This window comes from Dasypus novemcinctus, chromosome 7 (genome assembly GCF_030445035.2).
Source record: "Dasypus novemcinctus isolate mDasNov1 chromosome 7, mDasNov1.1.hap2, whole genome shotgun sequence".
In the NCBI taxonomy this organism is placed as follows: domain Eukaryota; kingdom Metazoa; phylum Chordata; class Mammalia; order Cingulata; family Dasypodidae; genus Dasypus; species Dasypus novemcinctus.
In genome coordinates this window covers 114,564,248-114,583,470 of record NC_080679.1, presented here as the reverse complement: position 1 = coordinate 114,583,470, position 19,223 = coordinate 114,564,248, and the positions used below count along the sequence as shown (strand labels likewise).

The 19,223-nt window shown below is 38.8% G+C and overlaps 1 protein-coding gene across 15 annotated transcripts in view; it reads left to right on the top strand.

Annotated features, from left to right (window-relative positions):
• R3HDM1 (R3H domain containing 1) overlaps window positions 1-18,150 on the top strand; it is a 139,114-nt gene extending 120,964 nt beyond the window's left edge. For all 15 annotated transcript variants that reach the window (XM_058301079.2, XM_058301071.2, XM_058301057.2 and 12 more), the window contains 4 exons: window positions 6,928-7,072; window positions 15,316-15,398; window positions 15,856-15,940; window positions 16,800-18,150. In XM_058301079.2, coding sequence (XP_058157062.1) covers window positions 6,928-7,072; window positions 15,316-15,398; window positions 15,856-15,940; window positions 16,800-17,161 — 675 coding nt within the window. In that variant the 3' untranslated portion in view covers window positions 17,162-18,150. The remainder of the gene's footprint in view (window positions 1-6,927; window positions 7,073-15,315; window positions 15,399-15,855; window positions 15,941-16,799) is intronic.
• Window positions 18,151-19,223: the final 1,073 nt, after the last annotated feature.

Genomic DNA, 19,223 nt, shown 5'->3' with positions numbered 1-19,223 from the left:
AAGAAGTTTGAACACTTCTATATCCAGACTTTTTTTAATATTTCAGTATTTTTTCCCAACTTATGCATGTCCTTTGTTTGTTTGTTTGTTTGTTTGTTTGTTTGTTTGTTTGTTTTGAGGTCCAGGGGCCAGGGATTGAACCTGAGCCCTTATATGTGGGAAGCCAGCACTCAACCATTGAGCCACATGAGAGTCCCTGAGTTTGTTTTCTTGTTTGGTTTGCTTATTGTTTTTTGTTTTTTCAGGAGGCATTGGGAACCGAACCCAGTACCTCCCATGTGGGAGGCAGGCGCTCAGCTGCTTGAACCACATCCGTTCCCTGTCCAAATACTTTCTGACTTTAGAAATCAGAAGACAGGGAAGCGGATCTGGCTCAACTACTTGGGCACCTACCTGTCACATGATAAGTCCCAGGTTTGGGTCCCGGTGCCTCCTAAAGAAGACAAGCAGACACCACCCCCGCTGCAAAAAAAACAAGCTAGATGCTGCCCCTTCCGCAACAAACATGCAGCAAGCCAGCAGACACCACAGCCTGCAGGGAGCGGGTGTGACTCAGGCCACTGAGCACTCGCCTCTCATGTGGAAGGTCCCAGGTCCACTTCCCGGAACCTCCTAGAGAAGGCAGGCAGACTAGAGAACCATCTGGGGGAGGGGAGGTAAATAAAGAAAAATAAAAGTAAATAAATCTTTTTTTAAAAAATCAGAAGATAGATGAGGAGTGGCTGTAGCTCAAGTGGTTGTGTACCTGCTTCCCATGTACAAGGTACCTCCAAAAGAAACAAACAGAAAACGAAAAAACTACAACTCTCAATGGGAGCAGAATGTAACCAAATACTTGATGAGGAAATGTTCTTCATAAGAAATCTAGCTAACAAATGCGAAGCAATGGTAGAATTTGAAAATGCCTGTTTTGTAACCCTAGTAATATAATTGATCAGCAGATACTAAAAACACTAATTTAAAGGGTATATGGGGAACTTGAAAATGGATGGACTAGACATACAACACTTGGACCCACTGATCAATGGTAGCATTACTAAACGGGGCAACCAAACATTATTTGACTCCTAATATGGTATGAGAAGAAGTACAGAGGAAGCAGTTATGGCTCAAGCCATTGGGCTCCTTTCCACTAGATGGGAGGTCCAGAGTTTGATTCCCGGGGCCTCCTGGTGAAGGCAAGCTGGTGCAGCAAGATAACGCAGCAAAAAGATACACAGAGGAAAGACAACAAGAGATACAGCAGACCAGGGAGCTGAGGTGGTGCAAGAGATTGAGCACATCTTTCCTACTCTGGAAGGTCCCAGGATTGGTTCCCAGTGCCTCCTAAAGAGAAGGCAAGCAGACACAGAAGAACGCACAGCAATGGATAAAGAGAGCAGACATGGGTGGGGGGAATGGACAAATAAATAAATAAATCTTGAAGGAAAGGAAGGGAGAGAGGGAGGGAAGGAAGCATAGGGAGCACATGTGGTTCGAGCAGTTGAATGCCTACCTCCCACATGGGAGGTCCCAGGTTCAGTTCCCAGTGCCTCCTAAAAAACGCCAACAACAAAAAACAGACAACAAGCAAACAAGGGAACCAACTCAGGGGAGCCAATGTGGCTTAGTGGTTGAGCGCCACCTTCCCACAAACAAGGTCCCATGTTCAATTCCTGGCCCCCAGTACCAAAAAAAAGATAGTAGTTGCAGCATCACTGATGATTTACTGGTCAGAAAAATTAAACTTGAATCTAATAAAGCCTCTAAGTCTAGCTACTAATTAGGCAATATGGAAAGAAAAAGAAGAAATTTGTGATACCATGGATATTTTACTGGACAAATTGACCTGCTTTTTTTTTTTTTTTTTTAATGGCATTTTGAAATGGGAGTAGTAGGACTGTTACCAATTAAAAGATTGTATAATGGTCAGGTACAACATATGGATCTTGTGTGAAACTGATCAGTCAGAAGACATTTTTTAAGACAAAAGATATTTAAATATGTTAATTTTGGTAGTATGATAATGGTGGTGTAGTTATGTTAAAAAATAGTTCTTATCTGTTAGAAACATTTATATACTAAAATAGTTACAGGTGAAATGAGATATCTGAGATTTGCTTTAAATACTTCAGGTAAAACAAAGCAGGAGGGATTGTAGTTGAAGCTGGATGGTAGCTGCATGAAAGTTCATTAGTATCATTGTACACTTTTATTTGGTTGAAATTTTAAAAGGTTTTGAAAAAAAGAATATTTTCAGAACCTGTGACAAAACCATAGCAGAATAAAAGATCAAAAGTTATTTATAAATTATTTCAAAAACTAAATGGCTAATTGCCATTAAACAGGTAAATACATAAAAATATTTTTCAGCTGTGTGATTTAGAAAATTTAGGAAGAGTAACAATTTGAAGTGTTAACAAAGATATGCAATTATAATCTTGCTTGTATTCTCTTGGTGGTAGTGTAAATTTGCACAACTCCTTTTGGAGTATATTTTGGTAACATTCTTCAAAATGTAAAATGGGCATAACTTTTGATCCACAAACCCATTTCTGGAAATTGGCCCATTAAAAATTATGAAACAAGCCTACAAAAATATGTACAAGGACATTTCTTATTTCCCCATTGTAACTTTGAAAAATTGGAAATAGCCTTGACTTTCATCAATAGGTAGCAAATAAATTACTGGTACTACCATGCAGGAAGATACCCTTAAGCATATCTATTAACAAGAATGAGATATACCTACCACCCAGATCATGTTTTCAAGTATCATTCTCCACTTAAAGGAACCAGGGCTCCTTATAGAAATGACCATTGCCAGTGTTGGGGCAAGGAAAGTACAAAATTAGATTGGAACATATTACTGTGCTAGAAAGTAAGAAAGTACTCAGAAGAAAGAATTAGGGGAGGTAGATGTGGCTCGGGTGACTGGGCTCCCACCTATTACATGGAAGGTTGCTGGTTCAGATCCCAGTGCCTCCAAAAGAAGACAGCAAGCTGAATGCGACGGGCAGGCACAGCGAGCTGACACAAAAGGGATGTGGGCAGGAAAAACATAATGAGAGATACAACAAAGCAGGGAACAGAGGTGGCTCAAGCAATTAGGCACCTCTCTCCCACATCAGAGGTCCTGGGTTCAGCTTCTGGTGCCTCCTAAAGAAACAAGGAAGACCAACAGACACAGCAAGTACAAACAACAAGGAGGTGGGGAGAAATAAAATAAATCTTTAAAAATAAAAATAAAACAAAAGAGAATGAATTGGACATGTCAGAGGATATAGGATTAGACTTGGAGTCTCTGGGCATCAAAATAATGAAATAAATGAGTAATAACCCATAGAATAAAATAAGAACCCATGAGTCCATACTGATATAAATAAATGAATAAATGAGGGAGAAAGTGAAGTTTTTCCTTTCAGTAGAATGTGAGTTAATGATGTAAAAGTAATAATGGAATTAGACAGTCACCACCTGGAAATCATCAGGCAAGAATCATGATTGGATGCTAAAACTAGTGTATGAATAGACTAGTTTTCACGAGAAGTAGAATATTTTTATAAAATATCTTCCCACAAGATATTTAAAACCACAAAGGGAAAAAATATAGTAACTTTACAATGAAGAAACCTGGCACACACTACCTTAACCAAGTGATCACAGTAAACATACCAGCCTGTGATATAAATGCATATCATTTTCCTCCTGATATGACGCGCTGAGAAGACGCAATGTCGTTTCTCTGGTATTCATTCCCAAAATGCTTGACATGAACTTATTGATGAGGAGGCAGCAGACAAACCCAAATAAAGGGGAAAATCTACCAAATAATCTTCTAACTGGTCTTCAGAAGCTAATCTTCAAAAATGTCAAAGTCATGGAAAAAGAAAGACTGAGATTCTGTTCCAGATTGAAGAAATAGAAGAGCCATGACAGCTGAGTGCAGCACGTAATTCTAGACTAGATTCTCATTAGAAGGGGAAATTTTTCTTCTCTTTTACTATAAAGACATTAATGAGACACTTGACAAATTTTTAATAAAGTATAATTAGGATATAGTGTTAATTTCTTGATTTTGGTAATTTTACTGTGACTATGTAAGAAAATATCCTTAGTTTTAGGAAGAGACAAATATTTCAGGGTAGAGAGGCATCATGTGTGCAAACCGTTGTAAAACAGTTCAGGAAAAGAAATAGAAGCAAGAGAAAGCAAATATAATATGATAACATTTGGGAAATCTAGGAATTTTTTGCACTTTTTTTTATTAGAGAAGTTGTGAGCTTACAGAACAATTGTGTATAACATGCAGAATTCCCATGTATCAGCCCACCACCAGCACTGTTTTGGAACATTTGTTGCAAATTATGAAAGAATATCATCAAAATATTACTGCTAACTATGGTGCAAAGCTTACATTTCATATTTTTTCCATAAACTACCCTATTATTAATGCCATATATTAATACTGTTCAAGTATCATAGTTCATGAGGGAATGCCCTCATATTTGTACTGTTAACCACAGTCCATAATCAACCATATGTTCACTGTGTTATATAGTCCCATGCCTTGTATAGTCTACCCAAAGTATACACTCAGTGGCTTTCAGTTTCATAACAGAGCTGTGCTGTCATTACCTCAGTCAATTTTAGAACTTTGTCCAATAGAAAAATCCCATACCCCCGTTACTGACCCTTAGCATTGATGCAGTACCTCCTTCGCCACTGATGCAAGAATATTGCAATACTGCTGTTAACTATAGTCCATAAATTACATTAATTATATTTTCCCAGGTATACCACATTCTTAACACCTTGTAATAGTGACATACATTTGTTCCAGTCCATAGAACATTCTTGTACTTCGATTTGTACCATTAACCACAACCCTCATCCATCACTGAGTACAGTGTGGTATACAGTCCATAGATTATTCTCTAGCTTTTTTTCCATTGACTTTTAGGTCCCTAGGCTGCCCCTTTCAGCCACAGTCATGTTTATAAATCAGCAGTGTTAGCTGTACCCACTATAATGTGTTACCATCTACTCTTATTTCCACACTTAGAGTCAACCTAATTAAAAGCTTTACATACATTAAACATCAGTAACTATTCTCAACTCTCATTTTATCTCCTAGTAACCAGTGCTCTAAATTTAACTCCATGTGTTTGCTCATCGTATTTAGTTCATATTACTCAGGCCATATTATATTTGTCCTTTTGTGTCTGGTTTATTTCACTTAACATAATGTCCTCAGGGTTCATGTGTGTTGTCATATGCATTCCAATTTCATTTCTTCTTACTGCAGCATAGTATTCCATTGTATGTGTATTTATCACATTTTGTTAATCCATTCATTGGTTAATGGATGCTTGGGTAGTTTCCAGCTTTTGGCAATTGTGAATAATGCCTCTATGAACATTAGGATGCACATGTCAGTGTGTGTCCCTGTTTCCAGCTCTGCTAAGTATATTCCTAGTAACAGGATTGCTGGATCCTACATTAGCTCTATATTTAGCTTCTTGAGGAACTGCCAAACTGTCTTCCACAGAGGCTGCACCGTTCTACATTCCCACAACAGTGAAGGAATGTTCCTGTTTCTCTACATCCTCTCCAGCACTTGTAATTTTCTGTATTTTTAATCATGACCATTCTATAATGTGTGAAATAATATCTCATTGTACTTTTGATTTGCATTTCCTAGGTTCTTGTGATATTGAACATCTTTTCATGTGTTTGGTTTTTTTTGCCATTTGTATTTCCTCTTTGGAAAAATGACTTTTCAAGTCTTTTGCGCATTTTTTAACTGGATTGTTTGCCTTTTTATCATTGAGTTGCATAATCTCTTAATGTAACATGGAAATCAAACCCTTATCTGATATGTGGATTACAAATATTTTCTCCCAATGAGTGGGCTGCCTTTTCACCTTCTTAACAAAGTCCTTTAAGCACAAAAGTGTTAAAGTTTAAAGAGATCCCATTTACCCATTTTTCTGTTCATCGCTCATGCTTTGGGTATAAGATTTAAGAAACCACCTCCCACCAGATCTTGAAGATGTTTCCGTACATTTTCTACTTCTTTGTACTGTTTTTGCAGTTATTCTCTAAAGATGAAATTGTTTAAAAATAAAATACTAAAACAAAGCAACGTTTAATGTGAAAAAAATGAGGTAAATGTATATATTCTCTCATGGAAAAGTAATATAGTTAAGGTACAAAAGCAAGCTACAAGAATAGGATCTGTTAACCATTCTTGTTAAAAATGTATGTATAGGAAGCAGATGTGGCTCAAGGGATTGGGCTCCCATCTACCATATGGGATGTCCAGGGTTCGATTCCTCGGGCCTCCTGGTAAAGGTAGGCTGGCTCTTAAGGAGAGCTGGCCCACACGGAATGCTGACCCATGTGGCGAGCTGGCCCATGCGGCGAGCTGGCCCGAACAGAGAGTTGGCACAGCAAGATGACACAACAAAAAGAGACACAGAGTAGAGACAATAAGAGGCACAGCAGACCAGCAAGCTGAGGTGGTACAAGAGATTGAGCACCTCTTTCCCACTCTGGTAGGTCCCAGGATCAGTTCCCAGTGCCACCTAAAGAGAAGACAAGCAGACACAGAAGAATGCATAGCGAATGGACACAGAGAGCAGACAAGGGGGGAGGTGGGGAGGTAGAGACAAATATATATATATATATTTTTAAATATATAGTGCTCACTTCAACACATGGACTAAAACTAAAATATATAAACATATATACATAGAAACAGCGCCGTCAGTATTTGTTTTTGGGAGTTGCAGATTTTATATTTCTGTAATGTATGGATTTTTTTTATAACAAGTACAAGTAATATTTGTTATCAGAAAAAATAGAAAGTTTTTATCCTTAAGAAAATTTGCAAAAACCCTGTCTAAAATGCTAACCCATTTTCTTGATGTATTGTAATTGCAGCACAGCCCTCAAATCAGTAGTCCCATTATTTCACCAGCTCAGTCACCAGCACCAGCTCAACTATCAACCCTGAAAACTGTACGTCCCTCTGGACCACCACTTTCCATCATGTCCCAGTTTTCTAGACCTTTTGTCCCTGGACAAGGTAAGTGTGCATGAAACTAGTTATAGCCTCATAGAATTTTAGTCAGATATTCCCAATTTCTCTGTGATTGACCTTGGTAATTCTACTACTGCCTTTCATTTTTCTTTCAGGCCTGCATTTTTACCTCCAGCAAGGCATATCTATTACCACATACTCTTCTATCCTTAATGTTCCATCAGTAAGACTTATTTCATTTGTGAAACTAATTTTCACTTGCACTGGTTTGCTGAACACTAGAAACAGTTTGACTCTAAGGAAGCCATTTTTTTAGATGAGATCCACAACTAAGTTGAGATGGAAAAGCTACTTTTCACAGAGAAAATGATCTTATATATATATATATATATATTTTTTTTTTTTTTTTTTTAAGATTTATTTATTTAATTCCCCCTCCTTCCCCGGTTGTCTGTTCTCTGTGTCTATTTGCTGCGTCTTGTTTCTTTGTCCGCTTCTGTTGTCGTCAGCGGCATGGGAAGTGTGGGCAGCGCCATTCCTGGGCAGGCTGCACTTTCTTTCGCGTTGGGCGGCTCTCCTTATGGGGCGCACTCCTTGCGTGCAGGGCTCCCCTATGTGGGGGACACCCCTGCGTGGCAGGGCACTCCTTGCGCGCATCAGCACTGCACATGGGCCAGCTCCACATGGGTCAAGGAGGCCTGGGGTTTGAACCCGCGGACCTCCCATGTGGTAGACGGACGCCCTAACCACTGGGGCAAGTCTGTTTCCTTATATTTATTAAGTCATTTAATAACTAGAATTAAAATAGGTTAACTTAGAATCCCTTCCTTTAATGTACAGTGTTCTATATTTGTTCTTTATCTGATTTCTATATTAAAGTATTCAAATCATCAATTTATTCAAGAACTATTACCTGAGTACATTCTGTGCCCCTGATGTAAAAGGTTAAATAAGGCAAAGTCCTCACCCTCAGTAACTCCTCAGTCTAATTAGAAAAGCAAACATGAGAAGATGATTATGGGGCAGGAGTAGCGCAGTGATTGAGTGCCTGCTTTACATGTATGAAGTCCCAGGTTCAATCCCCTGTATTGCCTTAAAAAAAAAATTGCTAAGTACCAGAAACTGGAATCAAAAGATGAGTATAAAGTAATATGGAAACCATTCATTTTATTTCCTAGAATTTATCCTAAGGATACTGCACACAAAGAATAATGCACGGAAGAATCCTGTAGCAAAAAAATAAAAATCAACATAAATTTCAAAGAGTGAGGATCAGCTGAATTATGGAATATGCATAAAAAGAATACTATGCAGCTGCCTAAAAACTATGTTTTAAAGACTCTTTTAAAAGGGTATAATTCACAAAATGATGAGTGATTTTAACATATTACTCAAACATTTCACAAAAGAAGAAGGTATACAAATCTCCAATAGGCCCTTGAATAAGTGTTCAACATCATCTGTCATTGCAGAAATGAATATTAAAACTAGAATGAGATAATACTTCATGTGCACTAGAATAGCTAAAATCAGTAAGACCAACATCAAATGTTGGTGAAGATATAAAGCAACTAGAACTCTCACATATTGGTGGTGGGAGTATAAAATGAAACAACCACTTTGGGAAAAGGATTGTCAGTTCCTTACAACATTAATGACTTACCATATAACCCAGCAAACCTATTACTAGGTACTTAAGAGAATACCTTTAAGAGAAATGAAAACACGTCCACACAGACTTGTACAAAAATATTCATAACAGCTTTGTTTTATAATGGCCCAAACTGGACATGACCCAAATGTCCATCAGTGGGAAAAGAAATGAACAAATTGTGTTATATCCTTACAATAGAAAACCATTCATCAGTAGGAAAGATCCAAATGAGCTAATGACACACAAAAACATAGGTGAGTCATTATGTTAACCAGAAAACAAACGAGACATAAAATCAATGTATACTGTATGATTCCAATGATATGAAATTCAACTAAAGACAAATCTAGTGTCTGGTGTTAGAAATCAGATAGTGGTAGAGATGGGGGATAGAACTGATTAAAAGAAAGTTTAGCATATAGAAATGTTCTGTATCTTACTAGGGTTGTGGTTATTTAGGTTTTTGGTGGTGGTGGTGTTTTTTTTTAAGAATTTTTTTTCTCTCCCCCCTGCCTCCCCAATTGTCTGCTTTCTGTGTTCATTCACTGTGTGTTCTTCTGTGCCGGCTTCTGTCCTTATCAGCGGCACCAGGAATCTGTTTCTTTTTGTTCTGTCATCTTGTGTCAGCTCTCCATGTGTGCAGCACCATTCTTGGGCAGGCTGCACTTTCTTTCGCACTGAGCAGCTCTCCTTATGGGACGCACTCCTTGCACGTGGGGTTCCCCTACACGGGGGACACCTGTGTGGCACAGCACTCCTTGCACGCATCAGCACTGCTCATGGGCCAGCTCCACACGGGTCAAGCAGGAACAGCGGACCTCCCATGTGGTAGGCGGACGCTCTATCCATTGGGCCAAGTCCACTTCCCTATATAGGTTTTTAAAATTTTCATCAACCCCGTTATCTTCATTTTATTGTATGTAAATTATATCTCAGTTTTTTATGTTACAAAATACATACATAGATGGAGCAAAGACTGAAAAGATATCACCAAAACATTAGCAGTTTGAAAAACCTTTAACTAGAATGACAAAGAAAAAAAGAGAGAGAAGATATAAACAACTAAAATCAGAAATGAGAGGAGGGAATGTTGCTTCCAATCCCACTGAAATAAAAAGGATTATAAGAAGATACAATGAACAATTGTATGCTCACTAATTAGATAACCTAGATGCAATAGACAAATTACTAGAAGCACATAAATTGCCTACACTGACTTAAGACAAAATAGACAAGACAATCTCAGCAGACTAATAACCAGTAAAGACATTGAATCAGTAAATCAAAAAGGTCCCAAAGGGGAAGCAGATGTGGCTCAAGTGGTTGGACTCCTGTGTACCATATGGGAGACCCTGAGTTCGCTTCCTGGGGCGTCCTGGTGAAGGCAGGCTGGCAGCCTGCACCACAGAGAGCTGACACAACAAGATGAAGCAACGAAGGGAGATGCAGAAGACCGTGGAGATGAGGAGGCTCAAGCAATTGAGTGCCTCTCTCCCACACCGGAGGTCCCAGGATCAGCTCCCCTTGCCTCCTAAAAGAGAAAAATGAGAAGAAAGGACAAGCGGACACACAGCAAATGGACACAGAGAGCAGACAGAGAGCACAAACAACGACAGGGGAAAAAGAATAGATTAAAAAAAAAAAGCTCCCAACCAACAAAGAAAAGCCCAGGACCAGAAGGCTTCACTGGTGAATTCCATCAAATATACAAAGAACAATTAACACCAATTCTGCTCAAACTCTTTCAAAAAATTGAAGAGGAAGAATACTCACTACTCATGGTCAGCGTTACCCTAATAACAAAACCGGATGAAGATATCATAAGAAAAGACAATTTTAGACCAATATCCTTCATGAATATAAATGCAAAACTCTCAACAAAATAACAGACCAAATCCAATAGCACATTAAAAAATTATACACCATGATCAAGTGGGATTTTTGCCAGATGTGTTAGGCAGTTCAACAGAAGAAAATCAATGAATGTCATCACCACGTTAACAGAATGAATTGAAACACTATTTCAATTGATGCAGAAAAGGCATTTGCCAAAATTGAGCACCACTTCTCAGTAAAAAACATTTAGAAAACTAGGAATAGAAAGAAATATTAACATGGTAAAGGGCATATGTGTAAAACCCACCACTAACGATTTACTCAGTGGTGAAAAACTGAAAGCTTTTCCTGTAACATCAGGAACAAGTCAAGCATGCCCACTGTCACCACTGCTTTTCAACATTTACTGTAAGATCTAGCCAGAGAAATTAGGCAAGAAGAGAAATAAAAGCATTCAATAGGAAAGTAAGAAGTAACACTCTGTCCTCTTTGTAGATGACATGATCCTACATAGAAAAAATCCTGAAAAATCCACAACAAAGGTTCGAGCTAATAAATGTAACCAAGGTTGTAAAGGACTTGTGCATGGGAAACTACACAACCTTGATAAAAAAATTTAAAGACCTAAATAAATGGAAGGACATTTCATGTGCATGGATTAGAAAACTAAATACCGTTATGTCAGTTCTACCTAAAGCAATATACAGATTCAGTGCAATTCCAGTCAAAATTCCAACAGACTTCTTTACAAGAATGGAAAAGCCAGTCATCAAATTTATATGGAAAGAACAGCAGCCCTTCAAGCCAAAACCATCTTGAAAAAGAACATGTGAGTTAGGGAACTCACAATGTCAATTTTAAAAATTATTACAAAGCTATAGTAATAAAAAAAGCATGGGGGAGGCGGATTTGGCTCAACGGATAGAGATAAATAAACAAAAATAAAAATCTTAAAAAAGATTCATCCATTTTATAGCATGCATCAGAACTTCTTTCCTTTTTATGGATGAATAATACTCCATTGTCTGCACAGATCACATTTTGTTTATCCATTCATCTATTGTTGGCTACGTGGGTTGCTTCCACCTTTTGGCTATTGTGAATAATGCCAATAAGAACATCATTGTGCAAATATCTGTTTAAGTCCCTGCTTTCACTTCTTTTGTATGTACCTAGAAGGGGGATTGCTGAGTCCAAAGGTAATTCTATACTTCATTTTCTGAGTAACCACTAAATCTTCCACCCACAATGTAGGAGGTTTCCCTCCCTTCCCCCCACCCCAGTTGTCTGCTCTCTCTGTCCATTTATTGTGTGTTCTTCTGTGTCCGCTTCTATTCTTGTCAGCCAGCGACACCTGGAATCTGTGTCTCCTTTTGTTGCGTCATCTTGCTGCATCAGTTCTCTGTGTGTGTGGCGCCACTCCTGGGCAGGCTGTACTTTTTTTGCGCTGGGCGGCTCTCCTTACAGGGTGCACTCCTTGCACATGGGGCTCCCCTATGCAGGGGACACCCCTGCGTGGCAGGGCACTCCTTGCATGCATCAGCACTGCGCATGGGCCAGCTCCACACAGGTCAAGACGGCCCGGGGTTTAAACCTTGGACCTACCATGTGGTAGGGGGATGCCCCATCCACTGTGCCAAGTCCACTTCCCTGGATGAATCTTGAACACATCGTGTTGAGTGACATAAGCCAGACACAAAAGAACAAATACTGTATGATCTTACTTATATGAAATAAACAGAATATGCAAATTCGTAATGTCAGAAACTACAGGTTACCAGGGACTGGGTGAAGGAGGGGAATGCAGAGATGATGGCTAATGAGTACAGAGGTTCTGTTTGGGGCAAAGGAAACGTTTTGGCAACGGATGACGGTGATAGTGGCACAGCTTTGTGAATATGAATGTAAATTTGGAAAAGTAAAAAGGGAAATTTTAGATTGTATAAAAGGTGCCATAAACATAAAATTACCCTGTGGAATCATAGAACACACAGAGTGGACCCTAATATATACGGTAGGCTAAATTAATAGCATAATTACAATATTTTATCAGTTGTAACATGTACCAAACCAATGCAAAATGTTAATAATAGGAAAAACTGTTCAGGAGGGAGGGTATATATAATTCTGTACTTTATTTTCACCTCTATTTCTAAATTTCTACCAAGCCCCTGGGACACAGGGCACAGTCAGAGCAGGGGCCGCCCCCTCATGGGTCATGCCCTGCAAACTCGCAGGAACCCTGGTGCTAAGCCATTCATAGACCACCTGCTTCTGATCGGGGTTTCCTGCATAGCAAAGCAGCTCCCTGCAATCTATTGGAAGTTAGCTTTCAATACAAGGGTTTGTAAAAACTGAAGGTGAAATTCTACAAAGCCAATTACTTTAATAATCCAGAAAAATAATGTAAAAACTAAAACCGTGTGTGGCGATACAGTGAAACAGAAACATGGTCTAGTATTAATTCTCCTTACCCTGCCTTTAAGGAAGGGTATCTGGTCTTCATTTATAGCTAACTATCTCATCTCCATATTTGAAAAGAATACTATTCCTCAGGACTAGGTGTCCTTTACCAGGGTGTGATTTACCAGGAGTTTGCCTGAATTTTTGAGCAATATTCTCTATATTCTTTTGATACTAAGTTTTTGTACCTTATCAATTTCTTAACTTCATCATGGTAATATTAGCTGTCACTTCTTTGCAACAGATTTTTTATGCATCACCACACTTCATATTACATCTCTGATCTCAGTCCTAAGTCACCATGTCATAACTGTACCCTTCAACTGGAACTTGGGATGGAGGAAGTATTTCATGGGGGTGTCCTGCCAGATAATTGCCTAAAACACCTTCACAGGTGTTAAAGCAGGAAAGAGCCCCGTGTGTCATAGGAATCCACACCTTGGTTCTCTCTTAAAAAGCTGTCAGGATAAAAGAAATAAGATTTCCTAGAGGTGCTTTCCAAGCATCTCCCCATAACCCTCCTCCAAATACAGAATGTGCTAAATTGGGACTTGTGGTTAAAATACAGTGAAATTGAGACATCAGTGAAAATGTTATTCTCCAGGACAAAGTTTTGTCAATCGACATTTATTAAGCCCATACCATATGATGACTTCAGGCTCTCTTGAGTGAAAGAAAATAATTGGAAGATCGTCCTGCCTACCCACCTCTTGTTTATTTAGAAGTGGGGAATACTTATTCATGGCTAACAAGAACTATGCCACTCATTTTAAGCAAGTACAAGTTATAAATACAAATGTCCATTTAAAGAGAAATTAAGAACAGTCCTAGGGTTATACTGGATAAAAATATGTGTGAATATATGTAAATGTATGCCTGCATATATTTATAGCAATTGATACTGAATTTGGAGAGATACAGAACTTAATGTTTATCCTTTTTTTTCCCCCCATGAAATCTACGTTATGTTAATTTTTAAACATCATGGAAAGATGTGGTTTTAAGTGAGTTAGAAAGAGTATTATAAATGTTTTGTTGGACTTCATGTAGGATGTTAGGATTTTTTTTTTTAATTGAAGCCATTTTCTTTGTACACTATGCAATCCATCCAAAGTGTCAATCAGTGGCTTTCAGTATAATCACAGTTGTGTATTCATTACTTAATTTTAGAACATTTTCATTGCTCCAAACATAAAAAATAAAACAAAAAGGGTAAGACCCTTATCCCTTATACTCCCCTATTATTAACCTTTAGTATTGGTATAGTTTCTTTGTTAAAATTAATAAAAAAAAATTACATTACTGTTAACTATAGTCGATAACTTGCATTAGTTGTATATTTTCCTGTATACTACCCTATTATTCCTTATAATAGTGGCATACATTCATTATAGTTCATGAAAGAACATTCTTATATTTGTACTAGTAAATCCAATCATCCACAACAGGGTTCCCTATGTTATATAGTCCCATGTTTAATCCTCTCTTTCTAATGACATACATGACCCTGAACTTCCCTTTTCAACCACAACCACACACACAATTCAGTGCCACTAATTATGTTCACAATAATGTGCTCCCATCACCTCTGTCCACATTCATATATTTACTATGAACCTTCTTGTAAATTCTGCACAAATTGAGCATCAGCTCTCCATTTACCACCCTTGTTCTATTTCCTATTGCAACCTATATTCTAGATACTAAGCCCATGAGTTTGCTCATTATAATTAGTTCATATTAGTGAGATACAATATTTGTCCTTTTGTACCTGGCTTATTTCACTCAACATCATGTACTCAGGCTTCATCCATGTTGTTGCATGCATCAGGACTTCATTTCTTCTTGCAGCTAAATAATATTCCATCATATGTATATACATTTTGTTTATGGGATGTTAGGATTTAGTGTCAAAGTTTTCTCAGATTCTTTCTCTTCCACATCTTCCTGTTTCGTTTTGTTTTTTAACCTTCCGTTGTCACCCACTCTTGAAAGTTTTACTCAGTTTTTTAGATAATACATTGAAAAGGTTCAAAAATCAACAGATATTTAAAAGAATCCAGAGCCCTCTCTCTACTCTGTCCCCTACACACCCATTTCCTGCCATTCACCCTTCTTCATAACCACTTAGTCCTTTCAGAAATGTACTCCAATTATTTAAAGAATATACAGAAATGGTTAACTTTTTTAACTGTCAAAACCTATTCTTGTTTTATTCTGCCAAGTGTGTTTTCCCCTTCTTGTTTTAGTTGGTTTGAACAACTTAGAAAACTTTGTCAAATAAATTTATAAATGAGGAGAGAAAAAGCTAAAAATATTTTTTATTGGTTTTCAGGAGATGCCAGATATCCATTACTTGGCCAACCACTGCAGTACAACCCTCCTACCGTTCTGCAGGGACACATTCCAAACCAACAGGTGTGAAAGCCAGCTGTCTTACCTCCTAGGCATCGTTGGTAGAACAGCACGCTTCTGTTGCTGAGTGTGCGGGAGGGACCCCCAAGCCCACCTGTTGGAGCACACAAAGGAGAGCTCTGTTCTTGTGTATAAAGGTTAAGTCACTGGCTCCATTGAGAACAGAGCAAGGAAGAACGGGGTGCACTGCAGGCCTGAGCAGTAATTCGCCAGCACTCTCCAAAGGTGGGCAGTAGCAGGGAGGGTCACCGGTCCCCTTGCTTGTGAAAGCAGGGACAGGTCCTAGTGAGGGACAGAAATGCCATTGCCATGGAAGCAGAATTCAGAAGCCCTGGGAATGTTGTTTTTGTTTTTATTTTTTTCCTGCTGAAATAAAAAAAACCCAGACCAAGTTTTTTAACATTATGAATAAAATTTTCTCCATAATTAACTTTGTTTTCATCTGTTTGTGGGTTTGCAGGGTCAGGCCAGCAATCGGCATGGAAACCGAGGAAGGAAACAAGCTAAAAAGGCTGCATCTACTGACCTTGGAGCAGGGGAAGCAGGTGTGTCCCTGAGGGGCAACTGAATGTGGTTGTACAAACTCTTTACTAGTTTGACAGTTATTAAAAATGTGCCATACCACAGAGAGTGGATGTAGCTCAATGATTGAGTACCTCTTTCCCATGTACAAGGTCCCAGGTTCAATCTCCAGTACTTCCTAAATATGTGTGTGTGTGTATTTATACACACCACACCTTAGAAATGGATTTTCCTCTGCCTAGAATCTCCCCAAAAGCTACAGGAATTTCATACCATCTAGAACTAAAAGTTCTCAAATATGTTCTTTTAATTTTGTCTCTCTTCAGATGTGAGAATATGGTAACGTACAGGTGGATTTAGGAAAAGCAAAGGAATCAATAGAAGGACAATTAGAATTAATTCTTTGCCTCTGAATTCTTCAAGAAAAGTGGCGATCCTTTGCTACCTTTATGGGAAATAGTCTGAATGAACAAATATATTGCTTTCCTACATAAAGTGATTTCGAGTATATATTTTAACTTTCTACACATAACAGCCTTGGGGTGGTTAGGATGAGTGTATCTTTACAATGGGAATGTTAAATTCATAAAACTGTTTGCCTGAGATTACATCCCTAATAGAGAAGCCACTGTCCAGTGCTGCAATTTGTGTGTGCAACTCTCAGTGAAGACCATGAAATAGGTAGATCAATAAGGTTTGCCTAAGGGTCAGTTGAAAAGGATCTCAGAGGTGACTATAACAATTACAATTTTATAGATTTGAATGGTTTCAGAAAATTCCGTTCTTTTCCTATATCATGTTTGAAATTGCAGTACTTTTTACCCCTTCCCCCCCCCCTTTTTTTTAATGGGATGTATTAATCTTACACCTTTTCCATTCCAGTTGTTGGGAAGGTTTTGGAAATTACTGAACTACCAGATGGAATAACACGCATGGAAGCTGAGAAGCTTTTTGGAGAACTCTTTAAAATTGGCGCTAAAATCCGGTGGCTCCGGGACCCCCAGTCCCAGCCCCAGCTGCGTCGTCACCCCCTCTACTGTGGCAGCGGGGACAACACTGTCAACCCTGAACGCTCTAAACCCAGTGACTTGGCCTCCACATACACTGTCTTAGCCACATTCCCCTCCATTTCAGCTGCACAGAATGCACTGAAGAAACAAATTAACTCAGTTAACAAGTTTAAGCTGAGAACAAGCAAGAAGCACTATGACTTTCACATTTTGGAAAGGGCAAGTTCTCAGTAACAGAACCACCTTTGGACCCTTTGCCTTTATGATTACCCTGTCCTCTCCCATCTTTGATTGGCTTGGTATTTGGAGCTTCTGTTAACATTATAGAGACTCCTAGGACATGTGGTCATGGCATTATAGCTGTTGAAGAAAGGCCAGTGATCCAGCAGAGGGTGGGGGGGCATATGCATTTTGCCTCAACTGACTGTAGGAATCCACATCGGAATGAGACAGTTAGCAGCTTTTTCTGAGGAAATGCTGTTCAAATGCCTCCTAACTTTTATAGTTACTTTGTTTTATATTTCTGAATTCTTGTATCAGATCCAAAGCTCTGTTGTACAGCAAATTATTCTTCAAAATGATTATAACCAGTTGCAACCTGTATTTCTTTTTGCAGCCAGCGCACTGTGACCCAACTTAGAATTTGGGAGGGAAAGAATGCAGGAGTGTAATAACCAAGTCAAAACTATATACTGTCTTTTTTGGAGGATGGGGGATGACCAAGAAGAGCCCACAAATAGAAGATTACTTATCCCCTAAATCTTAAACACAGAAACAATGTCCATAAAATACGGAACTCCCATATAAGGTCCTTATTCATTCAGGTCGTATCAACATTAAGTGTCAAGTAAATTATGTTCTTAACACCTCTAAATCAGACCACTTAAATTCAAAGGGGAATAGGAATCAGTCTAAACAGGAAAATACTTGCACTTCTTTTTTTTTAAGAGATCCTCCAGTAACTAAATGCCACTTATTTGCATTCCCCTCCTTGTGGATCCTATTTTCAGTTACCTAAAGAATTGCATTTGATGAGTGCTGGAAACTTGTTAAGTGGTTTAAAATTCGTTTTCATTGTTTGCAGCGGATCACTGGACATCAAACATTCATTGCACTTACGGACAAGGAACCTTGTTTTCAATTTCTGTGTAATTTGCAAGGCTGTACAATGTGTGCTGATGCAAGCCTTTTTCAGTTCAAAAGAATAAATGTTTACAAATACAGATGCACTTTGTCTTTTTTAAATTAAAAATGCTTTTGAAATGAGTTTCTGTTTTGAAGATTTAATAACATGAATTGAAGATTTCAATTTCGAGCTTTCAGAAAATGAAAGACAGTAAACCACCTTGTTTTACAAATGACCTAAAAATTAGCCCTTTCTCTTCTGTGGGAGTGATTCATTATGGATACAATTCATTATTTGGTGTTTTCATAAAGTTAATACCAATCAGTTGTGAATGATTTGGAAAATGAAAAAGCACACCTGACAACTGAAAAGAGAACATTAGGGGAGCCGATGCCACTCAGTGGTTGAGCGCTGGCCTTGCATGCATGAGGTCCTAGGTCCAATCTCTAGTACCGCCTATAAATAAATAGAACATTGCTTAGGCAAAGACTTCATGTTTTTAGCTTAAATATTGAACATCCAATTGTCCAGTTCTATTCAAATGATTTATAGAAGGCTTTCCCTACTTGTTAGCCAAGCAAAGTCAAATTACTCAGAAATCTAAAAGGTGAGGGGTCTGCCACCTTCACTTTGCCTAGAGACAGGTTTCCTTCAAGCCCAGACTAGAAGTTTACTTTTAAAGTGAAAAGCAACAGGTATCAGACTCTAGGATAGATGTTCACTCACTCTAGAGCAGAGGTTCTTTTTTTTTTTTTTAAAGATTTATTTCTCTCCCCTTTTCCCCATTGTCTGCTCTGTGTCCATTTGCTGTGTGTTCTTCTGTGTCCACTTGGCTTCCTCCACGGCACCAGGCATCTGTGTCTCTTTTCGTTGTGTCATCTTGCTGCATCAGCTTTCCGTGTGTGTGGTGCCACTCCTCAGTGGGCTGTGCTTTTTTCACACAGGGTGGCTCTTCTTAAAGGGTGCACTCCTTGCGTGTGGGGCACCCCTACGCAGGGGATACCCCTGCATGGCATGGCATTCCTTGTGCACAGCAGCACTGCACACAGGCCAGCTTCACCACATGGGTCAGGAGGCCCTGGGGATCGAACCCTGGGCCTCCATATGATAGACAGACGCTCTGTCAGTTGAGCCATGTCCACTTCCCAGGAGCAGAGGTTCATAACCAGG